The sequence below is a fragment of the Crinia signifera genome, chromosome 7 (assembly GCF_055691185.1).
Source record: "Crinia signifera chromosome 7, ASM5569118v1, whole genome shotgun sequence".
NCBI classification, from domain to species: domain Eukaryota; kingdom Metazoa; phylum Chordata; class Amphibia; order Anura; family Myobatrachidae; genus Crinia; species Crinia signifera.
In genome coordinates, this window is record NC_139223.1 from 54,490,797 (window position 1) to 54,511,197 (window position 20,401).

The following is a 20,401-nucleotide window of genomic DNA, read 5'->3' on the forward strand; positions in this document are numbered from 1 at the left end:
TTCTCTAGTAGAATATATTCTCTTCTCCTATGGTAAAGAGGTCTGGGGTTGTGAAGAGGGGTCCAATTGAAGGACTACCAGGTCAGACTCAGCAGTGCTAAGTAGCATGATAGGCAGGTGGACAGCTGATCGTCATTGCCCCATGATTCTGTATCCACCGCTGCCACTCGCGGCACGTTAGGTATTTGATTATAAGGGTCCATCCATCTCCCAATAGTGAACATTGGGGCCAATTCAGTACCCATTCGGTCATGTCTGAATACGGCCCCGTTTTTAATGGTGGGAGTCTGCGCATGTGCAAACACCCTGTGCGAATCAGGCCGGTGCCGGATCGGGATCCCGACAGTCAGCATACCGACATCGGAATCCCAACTGCCGGTGCTCCGACAGGGGCCCCATAGAGGGACAATAGAACCTGTGGCGAGCGAAGCAAGCCACCGAGCCTGCAGTGTGCCAAGCGCAGCAAGGGGCTTCTTTGTGCTCGCCCCCCTGTCTGGGCACCGGCCGCCCTGATTCCAATGTCGGTATACTGACTGTCAGGATCCCAATTGTCAGGCAGTCATACCACACCCAAATCAGACCCATGATTAATACAAAAAGTGCAGCGAGTATTGCTGCCTCCTCCAAAATGAATACAATAAATAGGTGGCAATAACTCTGAGCCTTATACATTAGCAAAGATATGAGGGCAAACAAAAATATCTCTAGTGAAACACCTGTGCCTTTACAGTGCTCCGTGCATATTAGGACACCCCAACATACTGGGGGCACATAGCACCTTAGGGCATCAGGTATGAGGCCAGAGTACTTGCAGTTGGAGTCTCACCTACAGACGTTACATTCATTAACAGTATTCAGGAGAAAACACTTCTGGGAATGTTTTCACGGCGATGATTCACAAACAACCCTCTTGTAGAGGTTAATTTCAGAAAAACAGCAGGATAAACACTAAATTATGTTATTCAATGCCATTATATGGAAGAAAGCACTTGTGCATTAACTCATAGAAATGGGCTGTTTATTCAATGTACAGAGTATTTCTAGATGCTACAATGGCAGACAATTCAGAGCGGCTGACCTCCGTATGGGCTAACATTCCAGTGTGGCAGCTGGACTCATTTCTACGTATTTGCCATTCAGATAAACTAAATGTTTGCCAGAGAGTTTCTCTTGTCTGTTCATGCTGCAGTGTTTGTACAAGGTGAATGTTAGGCCCATTTACTAAACAATCTGCAGTTGCGTATATGTTTTTCTATACCAGATCCATTGTGTAGGATACAGACATGACACAGGAGAGAGACACACGATGGAATATCAGGAAATAATTATTTTTTTTCATAATTATGTTTCAGTTCTATGGCACCACCAGGTTTCCATATCACTGTGCAAAGGGGATAGAACATACAACCCTATTAGAGTGGATCTTGCAATCTAGAGGCGTATCTCATCGAGTGGTGGAAAGTAAAAATTTTGACAACACAATGTCAACGCAACAGAATGTAGACATGATTCAAAATGTCGACTGTGGGGTGGGGGAGGTTTAGGTTTTCACTTAAGTTGGGAAGTCAAGGTTAGATTGTGGGATGGTGGAAAGTTATTCTTATGCAATTGGAGGAGGGTTTGGCTGAAGGGGGAAAGTGATGGGTTAGGCTGTTGTGGTTGGATAAAATTGACTGGGGGGGGGGGGTGTCAGGGTTATACTGTGGAGTGGAGGGTTAGGCCGCAGGGGCAGGAGTGAGGGTTTGAATGTGCGGTTGAGGGATGGTCAGGGTTAGGCTGCAGGAAGGGAAGTTAGGGTTAGACTGTGGTGGGGGGGGGGGTTAGGGTTAGGCAATAGTGTGAGACTTAGGGTTAGGCTGAAGCGGGGGAAGTTAGGGTAAGATTGGGTTTGAGGTTAGAGTAAGGCTGCAGAGGGCAGTTAGGGCTGACTGTATGGGGGCGGTTTAGGCTAGAGTTAGGCACTAAGGGGAGAGTTTGACTGTGGGGGGTGAATAGGGTTAGACACTATATGGGAAGGTTAGGGAGTTCGTGGGGCACCCCTGAGTCTGACCATCACAAAATTAAGAATGACTCTGAGCGAGTGAAATTAATGCAATCAGCAGGTGTTGAACTTCTAGGATGCCGCCTCCACACTTTCACCTGAGGTTCTGGAAAGTCGGTAATGGTGTGTGGGTGGTGGGAGCAGTAAGCTGAAGTTTTTCCCAGGGTGCCAAAAAACCTTGCAGAGGCCCTGGTGAGGAGAGGGAAGCTGCTGGGGACCCGCCTACCCTCTGCCGGCTGCTTCGCGAAGGGCAGCTCTTATTGCAAGAGCTGCCCTTTACGATACTAATCGCATATGTTAGTGCATGCGGTAGCAGGCGAAGGGGGGCGGCAGATGTTAGTGCATCCCCCCATGATCTGCAATTCCTCTCACTCACAATCATTCGTCTCTTCTAGTGGTTCTACTCCTGCTATTCCTCTAGTCTTGCCATCGCTATGGAGACAGGTTCCACCCTTCAACAATTACACCCTCGCTCACCTTCCTGCCCAGCTAATTGTGCTGTACTGCTGCCATTTGTACGGTGCTGCGGGCCACTTATGGCACCTTATAAATTAAATGTAATAATAAGTGGACACTAACATAATAAACATTTAGCAAATAATGCTGAGAATAAAACGTTCCCATTTTGTCATAATGTTTTTCATATGCTATCCTGATCATTTTAGCTCCCAAAAATGAACCTGCCGACGGTGGAACTCTACACAGTCAATAAAAGCAGAATACAATTAGATATGATGATTACCGCATACAAACGCGTTGCCATGACTGGCTGGTATATTATGTTGCACACTTTCTGCTGTTGTTGGCCATACTGTTCTGTAGCAGGCATCTGCTGCTGGTGAGCCTGTGATGAGATTCTTCCTGACATGATGTGACAGGGCACCAATGACTCGCTGGTGCTGAGGCCCACTGATCAAATATGGTAATATCTATTATAGTAGTGTAGGAAATGGCTTCCAGCCTGCAATGTCTTTGAAATATTTTGACACCTGTCACATTTCTTTATATCTATTTGTTAAAGTAAACATATCACAGTATGATAATGATGTATTGTGCAAACTGGTCCAGACCTCTAAAGGGCTAGCAACAGGAAACAAATGGTGGTATATGACTAGTTTTCACAGACCATAACAGTGTGGTGCAAATTTTTTTGGGGGGAAATTGTAGCAAAACCTGTAGTGAAGGGCTGTTTCTTTCTAGCAGTGGCGTAACTATAAATTGGGCAAATATAAATTGGCCACCGCCTCCTCTAGCATCCTCAAAAAGTGTCTGCTGTAAGGGGGCGGACATTTTGTGTGGGCTATTTTTCATTAACAGGAGATCTGGGACCGCAGACAAGTTTATCTGTGGTTCCCAGCAGCAAGCAGAGGGGTAAGGTTGGTCATGGGCCCCGGCAGCAGTGCAGCAAATCGATAGCCCAGCAGACCCCCAGCACCTACACTTACTTAGCACCTCCCCGCGACCTCAGGGTCTGTGGGGCTATTGTTACACCACTGGTTTCTAGACAATTTAGCTCACAGTACAAACACAAAAAGTGTGTCCCCCCTTGCCCCACCACACATGGTGTAAAAATAATATATGTACGCACCCCACATGCAAATATTATGATCCCCCAATGTAATTACCATAGAGGGATCACAGCAGATATATTTTCCATGGTCCACCCATTTTCAACCACAAATGTAGCCCAGTAGGTTTTATGCATTTTAGAATAAGAACTCCTTTGTCAGGATTGAGAGATAGAGGTATTTTTCACTCGCACAGGACTGTCCTCTCATGAAAGGGACAGAATTAGGACCCCCCACAGGTAACCTATATGATGGTATATCTATTTTCAGATAATTGGGAGGTGTGCTACCACTGGACAGCACAAATTTGTAGGACAAATTATTTCAAGAAGAAACAAGAGAAAATAATAATTTTGCAAACAATAAAATTTAACCTTTAATACTTTTTAAAAACTTGCGAAATATAAAACACACATAGAACACAGTGGAGGTGACGGACAAAAGATTGAATAAGTGTGTTAAAAAGACGGTGGCTTCTTGGCAACGCACTGATAACTGTTATAGTTCAGTGTATATTATTTTATATAGTGCCACAGGTTCTTACGATCTGAGCGCTAGGAGAGAGTATTTGCTATGTATGGCTCTCTATTGTATCGTTTAAACTGCCACTTCACTGCTCTTCTCCTATCCACCAATGTGGAGATAGATACAATGTTTCGTACACTTTTATAAAGTTTCTGTATCAATGGAGTATCTAGGAGACAGTGTTGGTTATGACAGCCTCTGGACTACAGGGGGTATAGTCACAATCGACCTGGAATTACCCAATTATTGACACAATAATTTAACACACTAACAGTCTCCCAATTTAATGTGCATGGAGATGTTTTTTGGAATTGTTGTGTTTTTAGGTGGTATAAATTCCACACTCAAAATGAGATGGGTATTAGGTAAAGTCAACAGTATGTTTGTGAAAATTAGCAGGAAAGCGTAGTGCAGTTTAAAGAAAAAAGATCAACTGTTACTCTCAGCACCGTGGCTGTGTGATTAAAATTTTGAGCTCTGGTGCACACGCTGTAATGCTGCCTGCACAAGCACTGAGATTGTTGTAACTCAACAATATTAATAGTCTCAGCACCGTGGCTGTATAAGTTGAGTCTCAGATAGCAGTGCAGTGCTACAATATTGCCTGGACAGACATCTCATGTGTAGTGACAATGTCTGTGGCAGGCTTTCGCAATGACTGATACCACCATGCGTGCTGAGGCTGCTGCTTTTTAGCAAGCGTGTGTAGACACTACTGCCTGGGTAGACATCAGTACTGTCTTTGCCAGGAATGTGTCAGTAGTTCACACCACAGCTTGTAGAATTGCAAGTAATATGGCAGAAACCCTTAACTGGGTTTTTAAGTAAGAATCTGTGGGAGAAAGTACAGATCAAAATACATCACTAACAATCATGCTTTGCCAATCAGCGCACCACTAGCCGGCGCGCGCTTCGCATAAGCTTTTTCAAGGCCAACCCGACCCGATACCCGGAAGCTCCTTTTGAACCCTACAGTGGATGCGTATAGCCAATCGCGATTCACACCGCTGGTTGATTGATTGCCGCATGCTAATTTCATTACGTCGGGGCATATTCTCCTCCCACTCCTGTGTTATGTATAACAAATGGTGGGTGTATCCGTTTTCATCTGCAATGTAGTCTTGTCTTGTATTTCGATAGGTGCAACACACCGGCGAGAATTGTTTTCTCTTGTTTTTTCTTGAAATAATTTGTCCTACTTTGTCAGGATTGGATGAATGATGCTCCATCCTACTTCCGGGTTTTGCCAACCGTTGAGCACTTAGCTTTAACAAGATCGCCAAAAAATGGAATGCAGCCGAAAGTGACCAGTGGAAGCAAGCATCACTCCCGGTTGACAAAAACCTGAAGTAGGATTCTCAATTAAGAGGGTTATAAACACCGGATTCATGGACCATCATTCATCCAATACTGAAGAAGAAGTTCATACTCTGAAACCCATTTATTGATTTGGATGCTTTGGGCTTTGCAATTTGACTGCACCAACTCTTTTACTGAACCAGCACTTCTTACGGTGGTACTGAGCTATACAGCCCAGGACCCATCTTGCTATCACAGGCAAAGCCCACCGCAATATCAATCCAGGGTGAGACACATGCACTCTTTTGTTTACCACCGGGACTTGGCCGGAGTATTGAGATCTGGTTGTTACTGTCAGTATTTCATGCATTTGCCTTTTCATGTTCTAAAAAAATTGTGCTTGAATGTGTCAGAATTGTCAAGCATCTTTTTTTTTGCGCCTATATGTGTATATCCAGGGCTATTTTTGTGCAGGCTCGAGCAGGAACTGAGGCCCTTATTCTTGTTCACTCTTTCTGACAAAATATTTCTTAGATGGACAAAACCATGTGCACTGCAGGTGAGGCAGGTGTTACTTGTGCAGAGATAATTAGATTTGGGTGGGGTTTTACACCTGCCTCACCTGCAGTGCACATGGTTTTGTCCATCTAAGAAATATTTTGTCAGAAAGAGTGAACTAGAATAAGGGCCTCAGTTCCTGCTGGAGCCTGCACAAAAATAGCCCTGTGTATATCCATATCCATGTGTACTGTTTGCGGAACGTCAACCACAGCCATTGCGACCCAAAACATGGAGGGCTACTTCTAAGATGCGAGTGCTTCGCTGTACAGTGAGCGGTCACATCTGTGCAATGCAATTGTTACATTTTTCAATTGCGAGGTGGAACACGGCACGTGGGGGCAGCCTTGCCCTGTGCTGGGCAGTCCCCCGAATGCTGGTGATGGCAGTTGCAGTTTTGTTAATCATCACAAGACTACAGCTGATGCTGAATTAGGCCCATTTACTCCTAGCCCTACTTTGCTCATCTTACAATTACTGTTATTTCCTGAGGGTTTCATTTATTTTGTAACACTTGTTAATTATATTTCTTTTTCCATTCTTCAAAAATGTCTGCCTATTATAATATCTGTGACATGCAGCTCTGTACGCCACAGACTGATACAGTGCTCAAGTACTCTTTACAAGTGTAAAAATTGAGATGGCATTTGCAAAGCTGAAGATTTTTGGTGTGAAAGTTCCAGTGCGCTGTGTAATCCTGAGTGCAAAAACCAAGATATAAGGAAAGTTGACAAGTTTTATCCAAATGTCAAAAGTGTTCGTTAGTTAGTTTTTCTTCTGCGCACAATGGTAGGTATTGCTAACTGCAGCAAGTGAAACCTCTTTCATAGTTCCCTGGTTTAACCCTTTCTGATCAATATAAACTTTAGTGTCAGCATCAGGGTGTTCTGTGTGCCCTGCTGTGGCCTGGGTGGGCCAGTGGAGGGTGCTGAAAACAGGAAACATGGTGGTTTGATGCATCGTGAGGAAATACACTGGGACTCCAGAGGACAGCTGAACCAGAGGGTTGGCAGAGACCAGGAACAGGGGCGTGTATTCTAACTCACCGGTGGTTTTCACCAGGGAACCTCACAAGGGGCTTTGGACTCCTGCCCTGGTCCTCTGGAACAAGCTGACTGGTGACAGAGGACTATAGGGAATGTATACTGGAAGACTTGAGAGTCTTAGAGTTCTATGATCATTGGCCTGGAAGCCAATGATGACAGGAGGAATCTCACTGGGAGCCGAGGATGGTTTCTGATGGCCTGGGAGCTGGAGGTAAGTATTAACGGCCTGGAAGCCAGAGGTAAGTGTTGTCAATGGTCTGGAAGCCAGAGATGAATGTCAACGGCCTGGGAGCCAGGGATAGTTGTTGACTGCCTGGGAGCAGGAGAGGAATGTTGACGGCCTGGGAGCCGAGGAAATGCTTGTCAATGGCCTGGAAGCTGGAGAGGGTTGTCGACGGCCTGTTTCTCAAGGCAGGAAAAACTTTGTTTGAAATGCGTTGGCAGCAGGGACTTGCACACAGTGGACCTACCACCAGGAATAACATCTATATTCAGCATCCAGGGATGCCTGAACACAAGCAAGCAAACTTGGGCATACAGTATATTGCAGCGATTACAGTAGTGAAATGGGCAAGGTGGGGGAGGGGAGCATCCTAACGTGTATAGTAAAAGTAAGATCCTGTAGATCCTGCTAGATGCAAAGTTGAGTTGATGATGATGACAATTTGCCATAAATCAGGCTGCCAATGAGAAGCCAGGCACATCTCTGCATAAAAGATTAAATACTCTTTTGGGGTTTTTCTTTTACACCTATTTGGCACCCAGCTCTGCAGCAACCCCGATGCGTTTGTGAATGTATTGGTTTTTCTTTCTTGCTACCAGCCAGTTCTACGGAATTGTTTGCTGTTGATATTTTAAAATGCTCAATAAGATTAGCGTTAAAGAACAAATGAACAATGTGCACATTAAGTGCTTCCCATTGCTGCGCAGCTATAACTGAACTCCTGTAGAAAACCGTATTGATTAAACAACAAACCTGTTTTCTGTACTGCTTCATATTTATGCACAGGTAATTGTTCCTCCCGCGAGTTCTACTGAGAGGCCCGCTGCTAAGACAATAGATTAATCAGCCTGTATTGAGTCTAGGGGGAACATCACCTATAGTTTCAGCACCACCATTAGAAAACTTAAGTGTATTTTTAAAAAGTAAAACACTTAATTAAAATGTAAATGTGTTTTAACAAAGCAACAGAGAGGCTGTGCAGAGTAATCACTTACATTCATATTGTATTGTACTTGAAGATCTTCATTGTGCAACCTTTTATGCTTTCTGTATTAGGGTTGTATTATTATCTCTCATCATTGGCATCATTTAGGTTATCTAACAGCTCGTATTGGGACAGTCTAGATGCCATAGGCAATTATTAATGTTTACAAATATAGTAATAGTGTTTACTGTTTTGGACCCTTCATTCGCCAAGTTGTTGGGTATTCTGGCTGCCAATGAATGAAGGGAGTTTCTCCTTAATGTCAAAAAGTCTTCCACCTACCCCTCTCCCTCTCTTTCTCCTACCTCTCTGCTTCTCAACCTTTCTCTCGCACCCCGTATCCCACCTCCCATTGCTATAAAGACACTTGTTGTACTGCGGTACACAGTATGTTTTTTAATAACATTCACCTTAGAGCAACCTTTTGGAATAGAAATACTCCAGATAGCACTGCTGTCTTCCGGACTGTCCTAAAGAACCCAGGATGGTGAGCAACCAAGGAAAGAGATGCAGTGCGGTCAAAAATTCAAATACGGGGACATCTAAACGCTGCCCGCCGCCTGCACGAATGTCCACCCACCACACGCACCGTGAATCTCCCCGCATGCATGTAAATGGATGTTTTGCATGAACATCCATTTGCAGCTTGCGTGCTGGGCAGAAATCATTCAATGGGGGGGGGGGGGGGGCTGGGTGAAAAAAGAAGAAGTTTAATAAACTATTTTTAAACCTGTGTCTATAGGGCTATAGGGCCTTTATTGGGCCTACTGTATAGGGCCTTTATTGCCCCACATGCTGGTACCTGTGGTTCTCCAAAATAACAGTATGTGGGGCAAGCTTGATGGGACCTGTAGTCCTACTGTGAAGGACAATATTACTGTTAAAACTAGATATCAACCCTGCACCCTCTGCCCAGGGGTGCAGGGGATAGCTCAGGGCTTCAGCCCAGACCCCTTTATTGGTCCCCACCTACCCAAAAGCTCCTGGCCTGGGCTGACTAGTTAGGATGGGTTATGCTTTGCCCACTGGACCCCGTCAATCGTGTCTCCTTGTTATGGAATTGCACCCCCTGCTAGTGGAGCCTGTTGCTGGTCACTAAAATACAGGGGACCCCAACTCATATTGTTCCCTGGTGCTGGTCCCTAAAATAAGGATGACGACCCCCCCCCCCACACACACACACACACACACACTTACTTTGGCCCCCATAGTTTAGGAACCAGGACCAGCTCAAGAGCCCGGTGCTGGTTCTGAAATACGGGGAACCCCTACTCATTTTATTCCTGTTATAAACTGTGTGTAGACACAAGAAGCTTCATCCCTCTAAATACGATCCTGTTCAACTGCATCCTGTCAAAAGGCAATATGTAGACACAGCCTTACACATGTACAATAATTAAACAGTGCCTGGCAGAAAATATATTATTAAAGAGTAATAAATAAATAGATAACACTTTGTAGCAAATAACAATTGGCAGTTTGACACCATCCATAAACAAATCCTCTAGACAGTGCTAGCGCTAGACAGGTCAGGCTGGGTTCCCTGTAGCATAAAATGGAATAGGCTGACACTATACAATTAACTGTTGATAAATATTTAAAATACACCAAATATAATTTTTGAATACTGCACTTGACATAGACCTGATGTGCTCTTTTTGGAAGTATACGAGCAAGACCAAATCTTTGCCAGCTCTGATGCAGATGCCGGTCCTTCAGGGGAATGCCGGTGCAAGCATTGAAATGTCAATGATAAAAGTCCTTACTGATGAAGTGTTTGGCAGGCAGTAGGATAATTAATATAATATAATTAATATGGGTCGATATTTATAAAGACCTGAAAACATCCCTGGAAATCACAGCTTTATCCAGTAATAGGGTTTTCCCTACTTAACAAAGGCTACAGTAGCTGTCCTCCGGCAACTAATATATTTGTTTTTTCTTTTCAATTTTAAATAAATCTGACACTTTATCCCTGTTGGGATCATCCAGTGCAATGCGTATTTGGGAACATGCAGACACTTTGGGATACATTTATGGGGATTTATTTAGCACCAATGGAGTGCATGTCAATATTACTAATGTGAGTAAGAGCTTGATGAGATCTTCAATATAATTGCTTAGTTCTATTTTAAATATGTCCAGGAAAATTGAATGCCGCTTCCCTAAACGAAACCTGTACATGAGACAGGAACATTTACACCTTTGGATTTCTTTAATCACTGAAGCGCTGTGATTAAAATATACAAACCAAGTTCTATGATCTGGGTCTCAAGCAGTGAAGTCATTTTAGGAATATTCTGTGAAGGTCCTGGGCTGTGCTTAGCCCTGAATCAGGGTACTAAGGCCCTGGCTGTTCTGACACAGACTTTGGAATATATTCAATTACAGTGGAAACTGCCGTCTTGTTAGAAAGACATCAGTTTCCGCCTGATTTGGGTCGGAAAGGGTTCCGACATATTCAATCCTGGCTGCTTATTTCTGACAGGTTGGAATGCTCCGTCCTGTTGGAAAGCAGGTGGATTGGCAGAATAGCAGCAGCAGCTCACCCGGCGCCGTCCTCCCATCCACCGTCCCCCGCCGACCTCTCACGTCGCTCACCCGTCCCACCACCGAGCTGGGTGACAGCAGGTCACGCGGCGTGTCTCGCCTCCCAATGCCTCCCGGACGCATGTCGATGCACTCACCTGGTCCCGGCGCTGGCAAGGTGAGCCTCAATCAGCATCCAAATCCGACATTTGCATTTGTCCGCTGCATTGAATAGGTAGTGTCAGAATGGATCCAACACTAATTGAATATACCCCTTTGTTATTCTAGTTTTCTCCATCCATTGGGAGGATAATTGATAGTTGTGGTTTCAGAGCATTTGTCTGCTTTATAGCCAATGATAAGAGATAGGGGGTTATTAAACACCTACAGTATTTAATGAAGGGAAATCTGAATGCTGTAGGCATAAGTGTTTCATTAGGCACATCTGTTATTGGGATTCGTAAATGTATTTGGATACTAATAAGTATCCAAATACATCTGGAAGATACCTCATTGATGTTGGAGTTATTCACTATTCAGATAACTTTGCTATAGGATTGGGCATCCCAATGGTCAGAATCTAGACGGTGAAAAATATGGCAATTTCTGGCTAATCCTAACCGTTACCTAACCCTGGCGCAGCCTTACCCTAACCACTCTCCGCACAGACTAACCCTAACCCCCTCCCCACAGCCTTAAGCTGGCCATACATCTACAGATCGACTGTCAGATTGGGCTGGTTGGAACAAAATCCTGGTAATGGATGAGAGCAAATGACAGTTGACCATTTGCTTTGAAATGCTGGAAAACTGCCCAAATCGGTCTTTCCGGTATTACCAGGTTTTTGTTCCAGCCAACCCAATCTGACAATCGATCTGTAGATGTATGGCCACCTTTACACTCCCATCCCCACAGCCTAACCATAACCCCTGCTTCCTGCAGCCTAGCTGTAATCCAAATACTTACCTTTGAAGTTGTCAGAATTTTGACCCGTCCTAATTTTGCCACCTACAGTATATCGCCTGCTATACTGTCCTGTAGGTGAACATACAGTAGCTCAACCCAAGAGCTTTGTTTTTCCAATCGTGTTTTGAAGGATACAGCTTCAAACATCTCATCCAATTATATGTCGACTGTAAATATATTTTTATTAAACATTCAACCTGGTCTTAGAATAATCATATTGCTTTAATAAATGATTAATAATGTTTCCTCTGCCTGTACTTAGGTCTCCTATTCCTGCATAATGTTTTAATTTCTGCATAGAGCATTACACACATAACAAATATAGATTTATCTGCCCAACAACATGCACAGTGGAAACTGATGCCACTATGTTCAGCCCGTTGTGTCCGCATAGAAATATAATTAGTACAATGTGCTGCAGTACTGAGGACTGTACAGTGGAGTAGTGGGGACAAGGTGGGGGACCAGTAGAGACCTTGCTGTTGGTCTATGTACCCTATGCCTCATTTAAGCTGTAATGATGGTTTACTTTGTCATTCTTTAAAAATATTTATTTTTTTATAACAATATTCTGTGGTCTAGCAGTTATATTGGTTACTTAGTTCTTTTAAAAATTACAAAGGAGATTTTTTTTAACACTATTTAACCACGTCTGATTATCACTGAGAAAACACCTATGTGCATGCATACAGTGGTGTGCAAGACCACAGACATATTACTGTAGCTACAGTATTTGTGTTCCAGGTCCCCACTGGAGTGATGCTTATCATTGTAGGGTGGAAGATTGGGTTGCTGCAGTGGGGAGAATGTGATGCTACAGGGAACAGAGGGGAGAATGTGATGCTACAGAGGGACAGAAGGGAGAATGTGATGCTGCAGGGGGCAGAGGGGAGAATGTGATGTTACAGGAGGACAGGGGAGAATGTGATGCTACAAAGGGACAGAAGTGAGAATGTGATGCTGCAGGGGGCAGAGGGGAGAATGTGATACAGGGGGCAGAGGGGAGAACGTGATGCTACAGAGGGACAGAAGGGAGAATGTGATGCTGCAGGGGGCAGAGGAAGAATGTGATGTTACAGAGGGACAGAAGTGAGAATGTGATGCTGCAGGGGGCAGAGGGGAGAATGTGATGCTACAGAGGGAGAGGGGACAATGTGATGCTAAAGAGGGAGAGAGGAGAATGTGATGCTTCAGGGGGCAGAGAGGGGAGAATGTGATACAGGGGGCAGAGGGGAGAATGTGATGCTACAGGGGCCACAGGGGAGAATGTGATGCTACAAGGGGCAGAGGGGAGAATGTGATGCTACCAGGGTCAGAGGGGAGAATGTGATGCTACAAGGGGCAGAGGGGAGAATGTGATGTTACAGGGGCCAGAGGGGAGAATGTGATGTTACAGGGGCCAGAGGGGATAATGTGATGTTACAGGGGCCAGAGGGGAGAATATGATGCTACAGGAGGAGAGGGGAGAATGTTATACAGGGGACAGAGGGGAGAATGTGATGCTACAGGGGACAGAGGGGAGAATGTGATGCTACAGGGGACAGAGGGGAGAATGTGATGCTACAAGGGGCAGAGGGGATAATGTGATGCTACCGGGGGGGCAGAGGGGTGAATGTGATACAGGGGAAAGTGGCAAATGTGATCCTACCGTGTTAAATAGAAGCTGATTAGCTGCTATGAGGCCTTCTCCACTTGTCCACTCTTTACAAGCTTTGATACATTTCCCTGTAAGTCCTCTATATATAATACATTTGCTACAATTTACAGGAGGGAAGTTTCCTCCACACAAAGTTTGCAAGAAAACGTGCAAGATCTGTCCACATTCAGCATTACAGCTGCATTTATCATGTATTGTGGTGCAGTAAACAGGACACATTTATTTATATATTTATATTTTTATTTATTTATGTAGAGGGGGAGGGGGGGGTTAAGTTTCGAACTCCTTGCCAAGAGGCCTAGAATTGAACATAGCTCAGTATTGTCAAAATGCATTTGTTCAACTGTTAATATAGACATTCTGCATATATTTATCTAGAAAAAAAAAACAGTATCATGGAGCGCAGAAATAGCACAGTGCACAGTCCCTTTAAATATTTGTTCCTCTGATAAATGAAGCCTGAAGTGATAACATCTTTCTTTTTGTTTTTTGTTTTTTTTCCCAGTGAGGAGACGGGTGATTTTTTCGATAGAATGAGATGCGTACTTCAGAAACAAGAGAGCATGCAGCGGTATTGGAGGAACGAGGTACTGTATGTTCAGTTGTTTGTGCCATCATAATTGCTCAGTTCTTAAAATAGCCATACCACAGCTGTAATGATGAAGGGAATAACCTGTCAGGAAGATACACAGAAAGGTTCTTGCAATCTACTGCAATGTGGAAAAGACACAATAGCAGCACACACAGTGCCGGTCAATTTGCTATGACAGGTGAATCCCTTCTGTTTGAGTGAAAGCAGTGTCTCCAGAGATGGAAATATACCCAGAGGGACCTGGGAACCTGTTTCCTAGCTGGTGGTGCACTTAGGTCTAGGTATAATAATCAGAACTATCTATAAGCAAGCAAGCCAGGGTTACGAATTCAAAATATAAATAATAGAACTGATACCGCTTTCTCTGGAAAAGTTTTCATCTGATGGAGAGACATCATTGAAAGTAGTAGCATAGCCTGAAACAAAGCAGAAAAGAAACTTGCTCAGGCTCGATTTTACTCATGTTGTACATGGCGGTTGAATCAGACCTGTCCGCTCAGATCCAAATTAGTCCCTGTCCTCGATCTGCGCATGTGGAAACCCTCGCAACGAGTGCCTTTAGCAAATTTTTCATTCACCAGGGCGCTCCCCTGCCTGCTTGGGGTGGGTGGATGAGGTCACATGACATCAGCACCCGCCTTGAATTCGTTGGGAAGCGTCTATCAGAAAAGTAAGTACAGGCTTACTTATCATTAGGAACAGAGGAGAAATCGTCCGAGGGTGAGTAATCATCGCAAATGATTTCTCCTCTGTGCGGATGCATGTGAGCGGATGTGCAAGCGTACTCGCATGTCGGCGCAGGGATTCAGGCAGCGGGGACGTGCGTTTGGTTGGGCGGCGTTAACCTGTTCGGTAGGCAGCGAATATACGCAGCTTAGCGAGCAGGTCTGAATTACCCCATGGTACTAGCTGCAAGACAGTATTAATGCCATATATGTATAGAAAACAAAAAGACATTTAGGGTGACATTTAATAGGATGAGAGATTCAGAAAGTAAAAGATTTGGTAAGAAATCGCCAGTTTATTTTTTTTTTTAAAGCGGCAATCATTTACACTGCAAAATCAAACTGCTTTTGCAGTGTAAATGATTGCCGCTTTAAAAAAAAAACCTGGCAATTTCTTACCAAATCTCTCACTTTCTGAATTTCTCATACTATTAAATTTCCCCCTCACTATCTGCATTAACAATAATACAGTATAGTGCAAATCTGCATTTACAAACTGCTCCCCAAAATGATTTGCTCTGGGATCTTCTGTTTAGTATTCACCAGTGAACTGTACTGCCATCTTTCTTTAAGAAACCATGGGCCGAATTCAGCTTCAGTTGCAGTTTTGCCTCACATGGCCCACTATTGCAAAATAATTGCAATCACATCGCAGAGTATCCTCCTGCCTGCGCAGCCTAGCTACAAAGGTAGACAAAGGGCCACCATTTTCTGGCTTGCAGAGGCTGCGTGTGACATCACAAAGCTGCTGCAAACTGCCCCGAAAACGGTCTGGACACTTCTGCATCAGACTGCACCCACCCAACAATGCGTCTCAAACTGTGGTCGCATTTTTCCAGCATCTGACCGCCGTTTGAGAATTCGCACATGTGCATGTATTTATGCGCACATACGCAGCCAATTATCATTTTTCCCACTATAGCAGGGCTTACTGGGTACTTGTGTAATATCTGGGCGCCCGATTTTTTCATTGTATTGCATCGCATCGCATGCAATATAGTGGCATACAATTCATGCGATGCGATTTTTCATTGTAAAGACCAGATTTTTAATTGTATAGTCACCCATGGGTGATTTCATACCCCCACTATCCAACTACGCATGGAGTTGATTTTATATAGTGTGGCGAGCGCAGCGAGCCACCGAGCCCAAAGCGTGGCGAGCGCAGTGAGCCCCGCAAGGGTACGCAGAATACATGTAAAGTAATCCGCGTCCGCTCGCCACGCTTTCAGCTCGGTGGCTCGCTGCGTTCGCCACACTATATAAAATCAACTCCATGCGTAGTTGGATAGTGGGGGTATGAAATCACCCATGGGTGACTATAAAATAAAAAATCGGGTCTTTACAATGAAAAATCGCATCGCATCGCATCGCATGCCTTAAGTAGTGGCATGAGATAAAAAAATCGGGCACCCAGATAATAAGTACCGCTTACTGAATTCGACCTCATGTTGTGTAGTGAAACTAAATGTCCATACACACCGGACGTTTTTGCCCAGTATGTATGGACAACAATTATGGGGAAAATCACTTGGCTGAAAATCGCTCAGTGCATACACACTGAGCAATTATTTCTCTTCTGAGAAATTTTCCCAGGGGTGGAAGTAGTACCAGCAGATGAGCGGCAGCTGCCGTCGATGATGCGGGAGTGCGCATCAGCGATCACAGTCATCGCTGCCCCATACACACTGGTCTGCTTTGGAGCTGAAAGCAGCTCAAAAGACAAAACTGCCACTTTAGACCCATCTGTGCAATCAGATCCACAAAACAGAATATCACACACACACACATGGCTGCATTTTGGTATACTTTGTTTGACCAATTGCTATTTTGACATTAAATTCAGGTCTTCTTTAAAGGCAGTAAAGGGCCTGGGCAAAGCAATGCATTGTGACCCCTACACACCCATTCACGGGAACCAAGTAAACCAATTAAAAATCAACATGCTTCCATACAGTGAGTGGCTGTCAGAACTCTGATTGGTGGAATCAGCCATCTACCAGTCAGCATGCTGACATCCATTTACTGTCTGGCTGCAGGTTGGGAGGAAGATAGAGAATGCTGCCGCACCAGTCTGAGTGTGTGACAACAACCCACACCTGAATGAAGGCCCCAGTTGCCCAATGTACCTATACATTAAGATGGCCCTGATTGAATGTTCAAATTGTCCACCCCATTATACCACACTGCCAGGGTCGCCAAGAGGGGAGGGGGGGGGGTACTAATTACCCAGTCCCAGGCTTGCTGGAGGGGCCCAGTGGGGGCCCTGGTCCGACCCCCTGAGTGGCCATCTCCTGCGATTAAGCCACACCCCCGAAATTATTACAGGGAGAATGAAAAAAACCCTCTAAAGTCCAGCGGGAGTGTTTTTTATCCCCCCACCCCTTCAGCAGCAGCAGCAGCACACATGTACAGGCTCAGCATGAGCGTCTCACTGACAGCGTGAGAGCTCATGCTGAGCCTGCTGTCACCACAGCACATGCTGTATGTGTGTGCTGCTGAGGGGGTGGGGGGATAATAACACTCCCCCCTGGACTTTAGAGGGTTTTTTCACTCTCCCTGTAATCATTTTGGGGGGAGGGGGGATGGTGGCCTAATCGCGGGAGGTGGCCACGCCTCCCATGATTGGGTCACCCCCCCAATTTTACTGGGGCCTGGCATACCTCTCGGCAGCCCTGCACACTGCGCGTTGGTGCTATACACAAAGCTGTAGAAACTGTTTCATATAGAAATGTGTTTGACACAGGGCCGGTGCCTACGGGGAGGGGGGGGGGGTCCCTGCGACGCTGTGTGATCTGGCGGCGGGGTCCCTGCAGTGATGCGCGCTATCCATCAGCCAGGCGGCGCGGGAAGCGCTGATGGGTTTGAAAACTCGCCGCACGCTGATTGGCTGAATCTCAGCCAATCAGCATGCGGAATGTTTTCAAACCCAGCAGCGCTTCCCGCGCCGCCTGGATGCCGGATAGCGCGCATCACTGCAGGGACCCCGCCGCCAGATCACACAGTGCCGCAGGTACCCGGCACGGACACCCCTGCAGCCTCCATGCGAGAGGCGAGGGACGAAGTGCCGCCCTCCAGTGGCTGGAGCCCTAGGCAAATGCCTAGATTTGCCTAGTGGTGGCGCCGGCCCTGGTTTGACACAACAATCTTCCAGCCTCAGGCTTACAGGAGCCTTTCATCACTTATGTGTGCGGCCTCTTGTGGGCCTTGCACTGTCCTTTACATAACTGTCTGCTTGTGGCTTCCCTACTGGCCTTTATTTCCTTCCTGAAATCATGATGCTGCCTCAGTGACATGCACACCTGCCCTCACTTATATAATCAATCAAGATCACAGCCTCCCACGGCCTCCTCCCATGAATCTCTTATATACCCTGTGCTGCAGAATGCATGTTGATGATCTCATTGGCTACAGACTGCTGTGCCACCACCCACTTCAAAACTGGAGACATAGGGGTAAATCGACGGTACTTGTTTCCTAGCACGGCCACACCGATTTACATCGGGGTGGTCGTGTCGGAAAAATCGGGTCGATCGCATCGCATGCGATTTGGTCGCATGCGATGCGACCGACCGATTTTGGACCCGATTTTTTTTTTTTAATGAAATTTAAATCGGGTCCCTGGGACCCGATTTTACATTTAATTCAATGTAAAAATATTCCCAACCCCCCCAAATTTAACGGCGTACACCGCACCCCACGATAGACGCCAACCCGAAGCGTGGCGAGCGCAGCGAGCCCGCGAGGGGCGGCGGTGCGCGTCCTCCGACCTTTTCATTCCCCTACTATCCACGTCGGCGTGGAGTTGAGAATAGAATAGTGTGGCGAGCGCAGCGAGCCACCGAGCCCGAAGCGTGGCGAGCGCAGCGAGCCCCGCGAGGGGACGCGGATACCTTCACAGGTAAACGCGTCCCTTCGCGGACTTCACAGGTGTCCGCGTCGCCACGGACACCTGTGAAGCCCGCGAGGGGACGCGTATAACTGTGAAGGTATCCGCGTCCCCTCGCGGGGCTCGCTGCGCTCGCCACGCTTCGGGCTCGGTGGCTCGCTGCGCTCGCCACACTATTCTATTCTCAACTCCACGCCGACGTGGATAGTAGGGGAATGAAAAGGTTGGAGGACGCGCACCGCCGCCCCTCGCGGGCTCGCTGCGCTCGCCACGCTTCGGGTTGGCGTCTATCGTGGGGTGACGACGGGGACATCTATAATGTGAAATGGGTCATATTGGCCCATTTCACATTTTTCACATTTTTTCACTATTTCAATGTCAAAAAATATTTTAACATTGAACCCGATGGAAAAATCGGGGGCATCGCGTCGTGACCATTGTTAATGGTCCCGACCGACGCGATGCCCCCGATATTTTACCTTTCCCGACACGATTTCAATGTTAAAATATTTTTTAACATTGAAGCCTATGGGGAAATCGCGGGCATCGCGTCGGTCGCGTCGGGACCATTGTTAACGGTCCCGACCGACGCGATGCCCCCGATATTTTATCCTAGCCGGCCAAATGGACCTGATTTCAAAGGAAATCGGGTCCATCGGGGGTAATCGTGTACCTTAAGTTAAGGTACACGATTACTCCCGATTGTGGCCGTGCTAGGAAACAAGTACCAAATCGACTAAGATGGGAGTTCTATTGAAGATGGGATGTTGCCCATAGCAACCAACCTGATTCAAATATCTTCTTCTAGAAAATGCTAAATAAATTCTCAAATGAGAATCTGATCGGTTGCTATGGCAACATCCCATCTTCAATAGAACTCCCATCTTAGTAAATGTACCCCTTACAGTACTAGCATGCAGAAGTTTTTTTTTTTTTTTTTAAAGGTCTTAATGGACCTTAAAAATTAAACTGTTTTTAGCTTTAACCCTTTGAATTCCAAGTGAATTTGCCAAAATAGGTGTGAAAAGTGGCAAGCAAATATTTTTATTAAACATAATGGCCTGTAATGTTTACCTTATATAGGAAATATAATCTTTTTTTTTTTTTTAACTGTCCCTGTATTGCTGTTTACTCATATTGCAGTTTATTGTTTATATTGGATGTTGATCATAAAATCTCATCTTTTATTGTCCGTGATAGAAACAATTTCATTTTGCACCAATGTTTTAAATCTAATCGCCTACAAGCTGCAGGCATCAGCGAGATCTCAGCAAGTCTGGCTGATGCTTTAAAGGGACAGTCCCTTTCTCTGGGATTTACCCCCTGTAGATTAAAAAAAACAAACATATATAGGTATCATTGCCATTTAGAGATATGTCAGTACTCTTTACCTAGCACGGCGCCCATCGCGGTCATCGCGGGCATTGAATGCACTAAAAAATCGGGTGCGACGCGACCGACGCGATGCCCGCGATTTCCCATAGGGAACAATGTTAAATTTCTCAATTGACCCGATTTTACTGTTCAATGCCTCAATTGACACGATTTTTCCATAGGAAACAATGTTAAATGGCCCACAGAGGCCAAATAGCCACCCTGAAGTGTCAAATGGCCCCCACAATTGTTAACGCCACCCCACGATCAACGTGAACCCGAAGCGTGGCGAGCGTAGCGAGCCCGCGAGGGGCAGCGGTACGCGTCCTACGACCTTTTCATACCCCCACTATCCACGTCGGCGTGGAGTTGAGAATAGAATAGTGTGGCGAGCGCAGCGAGCCACCGAGCCCGAAGCGTGGCG

The 20,401-nt window shown here is 45.7% G+C and overlaps 1 protein-coding gene across 1 annotated transcript in view; it reads left to right on the forward strand.

The window, feature by feature from the left end:
• Positions 1-20,401, forward strand: part of BAIAP3 (BAI1 associated protein 3) — a 317,991-nt gene that overhangs the window by 157,744 nt on the left and 139,846 nt on the right. Inside the window, exon 3 of the mRNA XM_083153102.1 lies at positions 13,903-13,984. Within this exon, the coding sequence (XP_083009228.1) occupies positions 13,903-13,984 (82 nt within the window). The remainder of the gene's footprint in view (positions 1-13,902; positions 13,985-20,401) is intronic.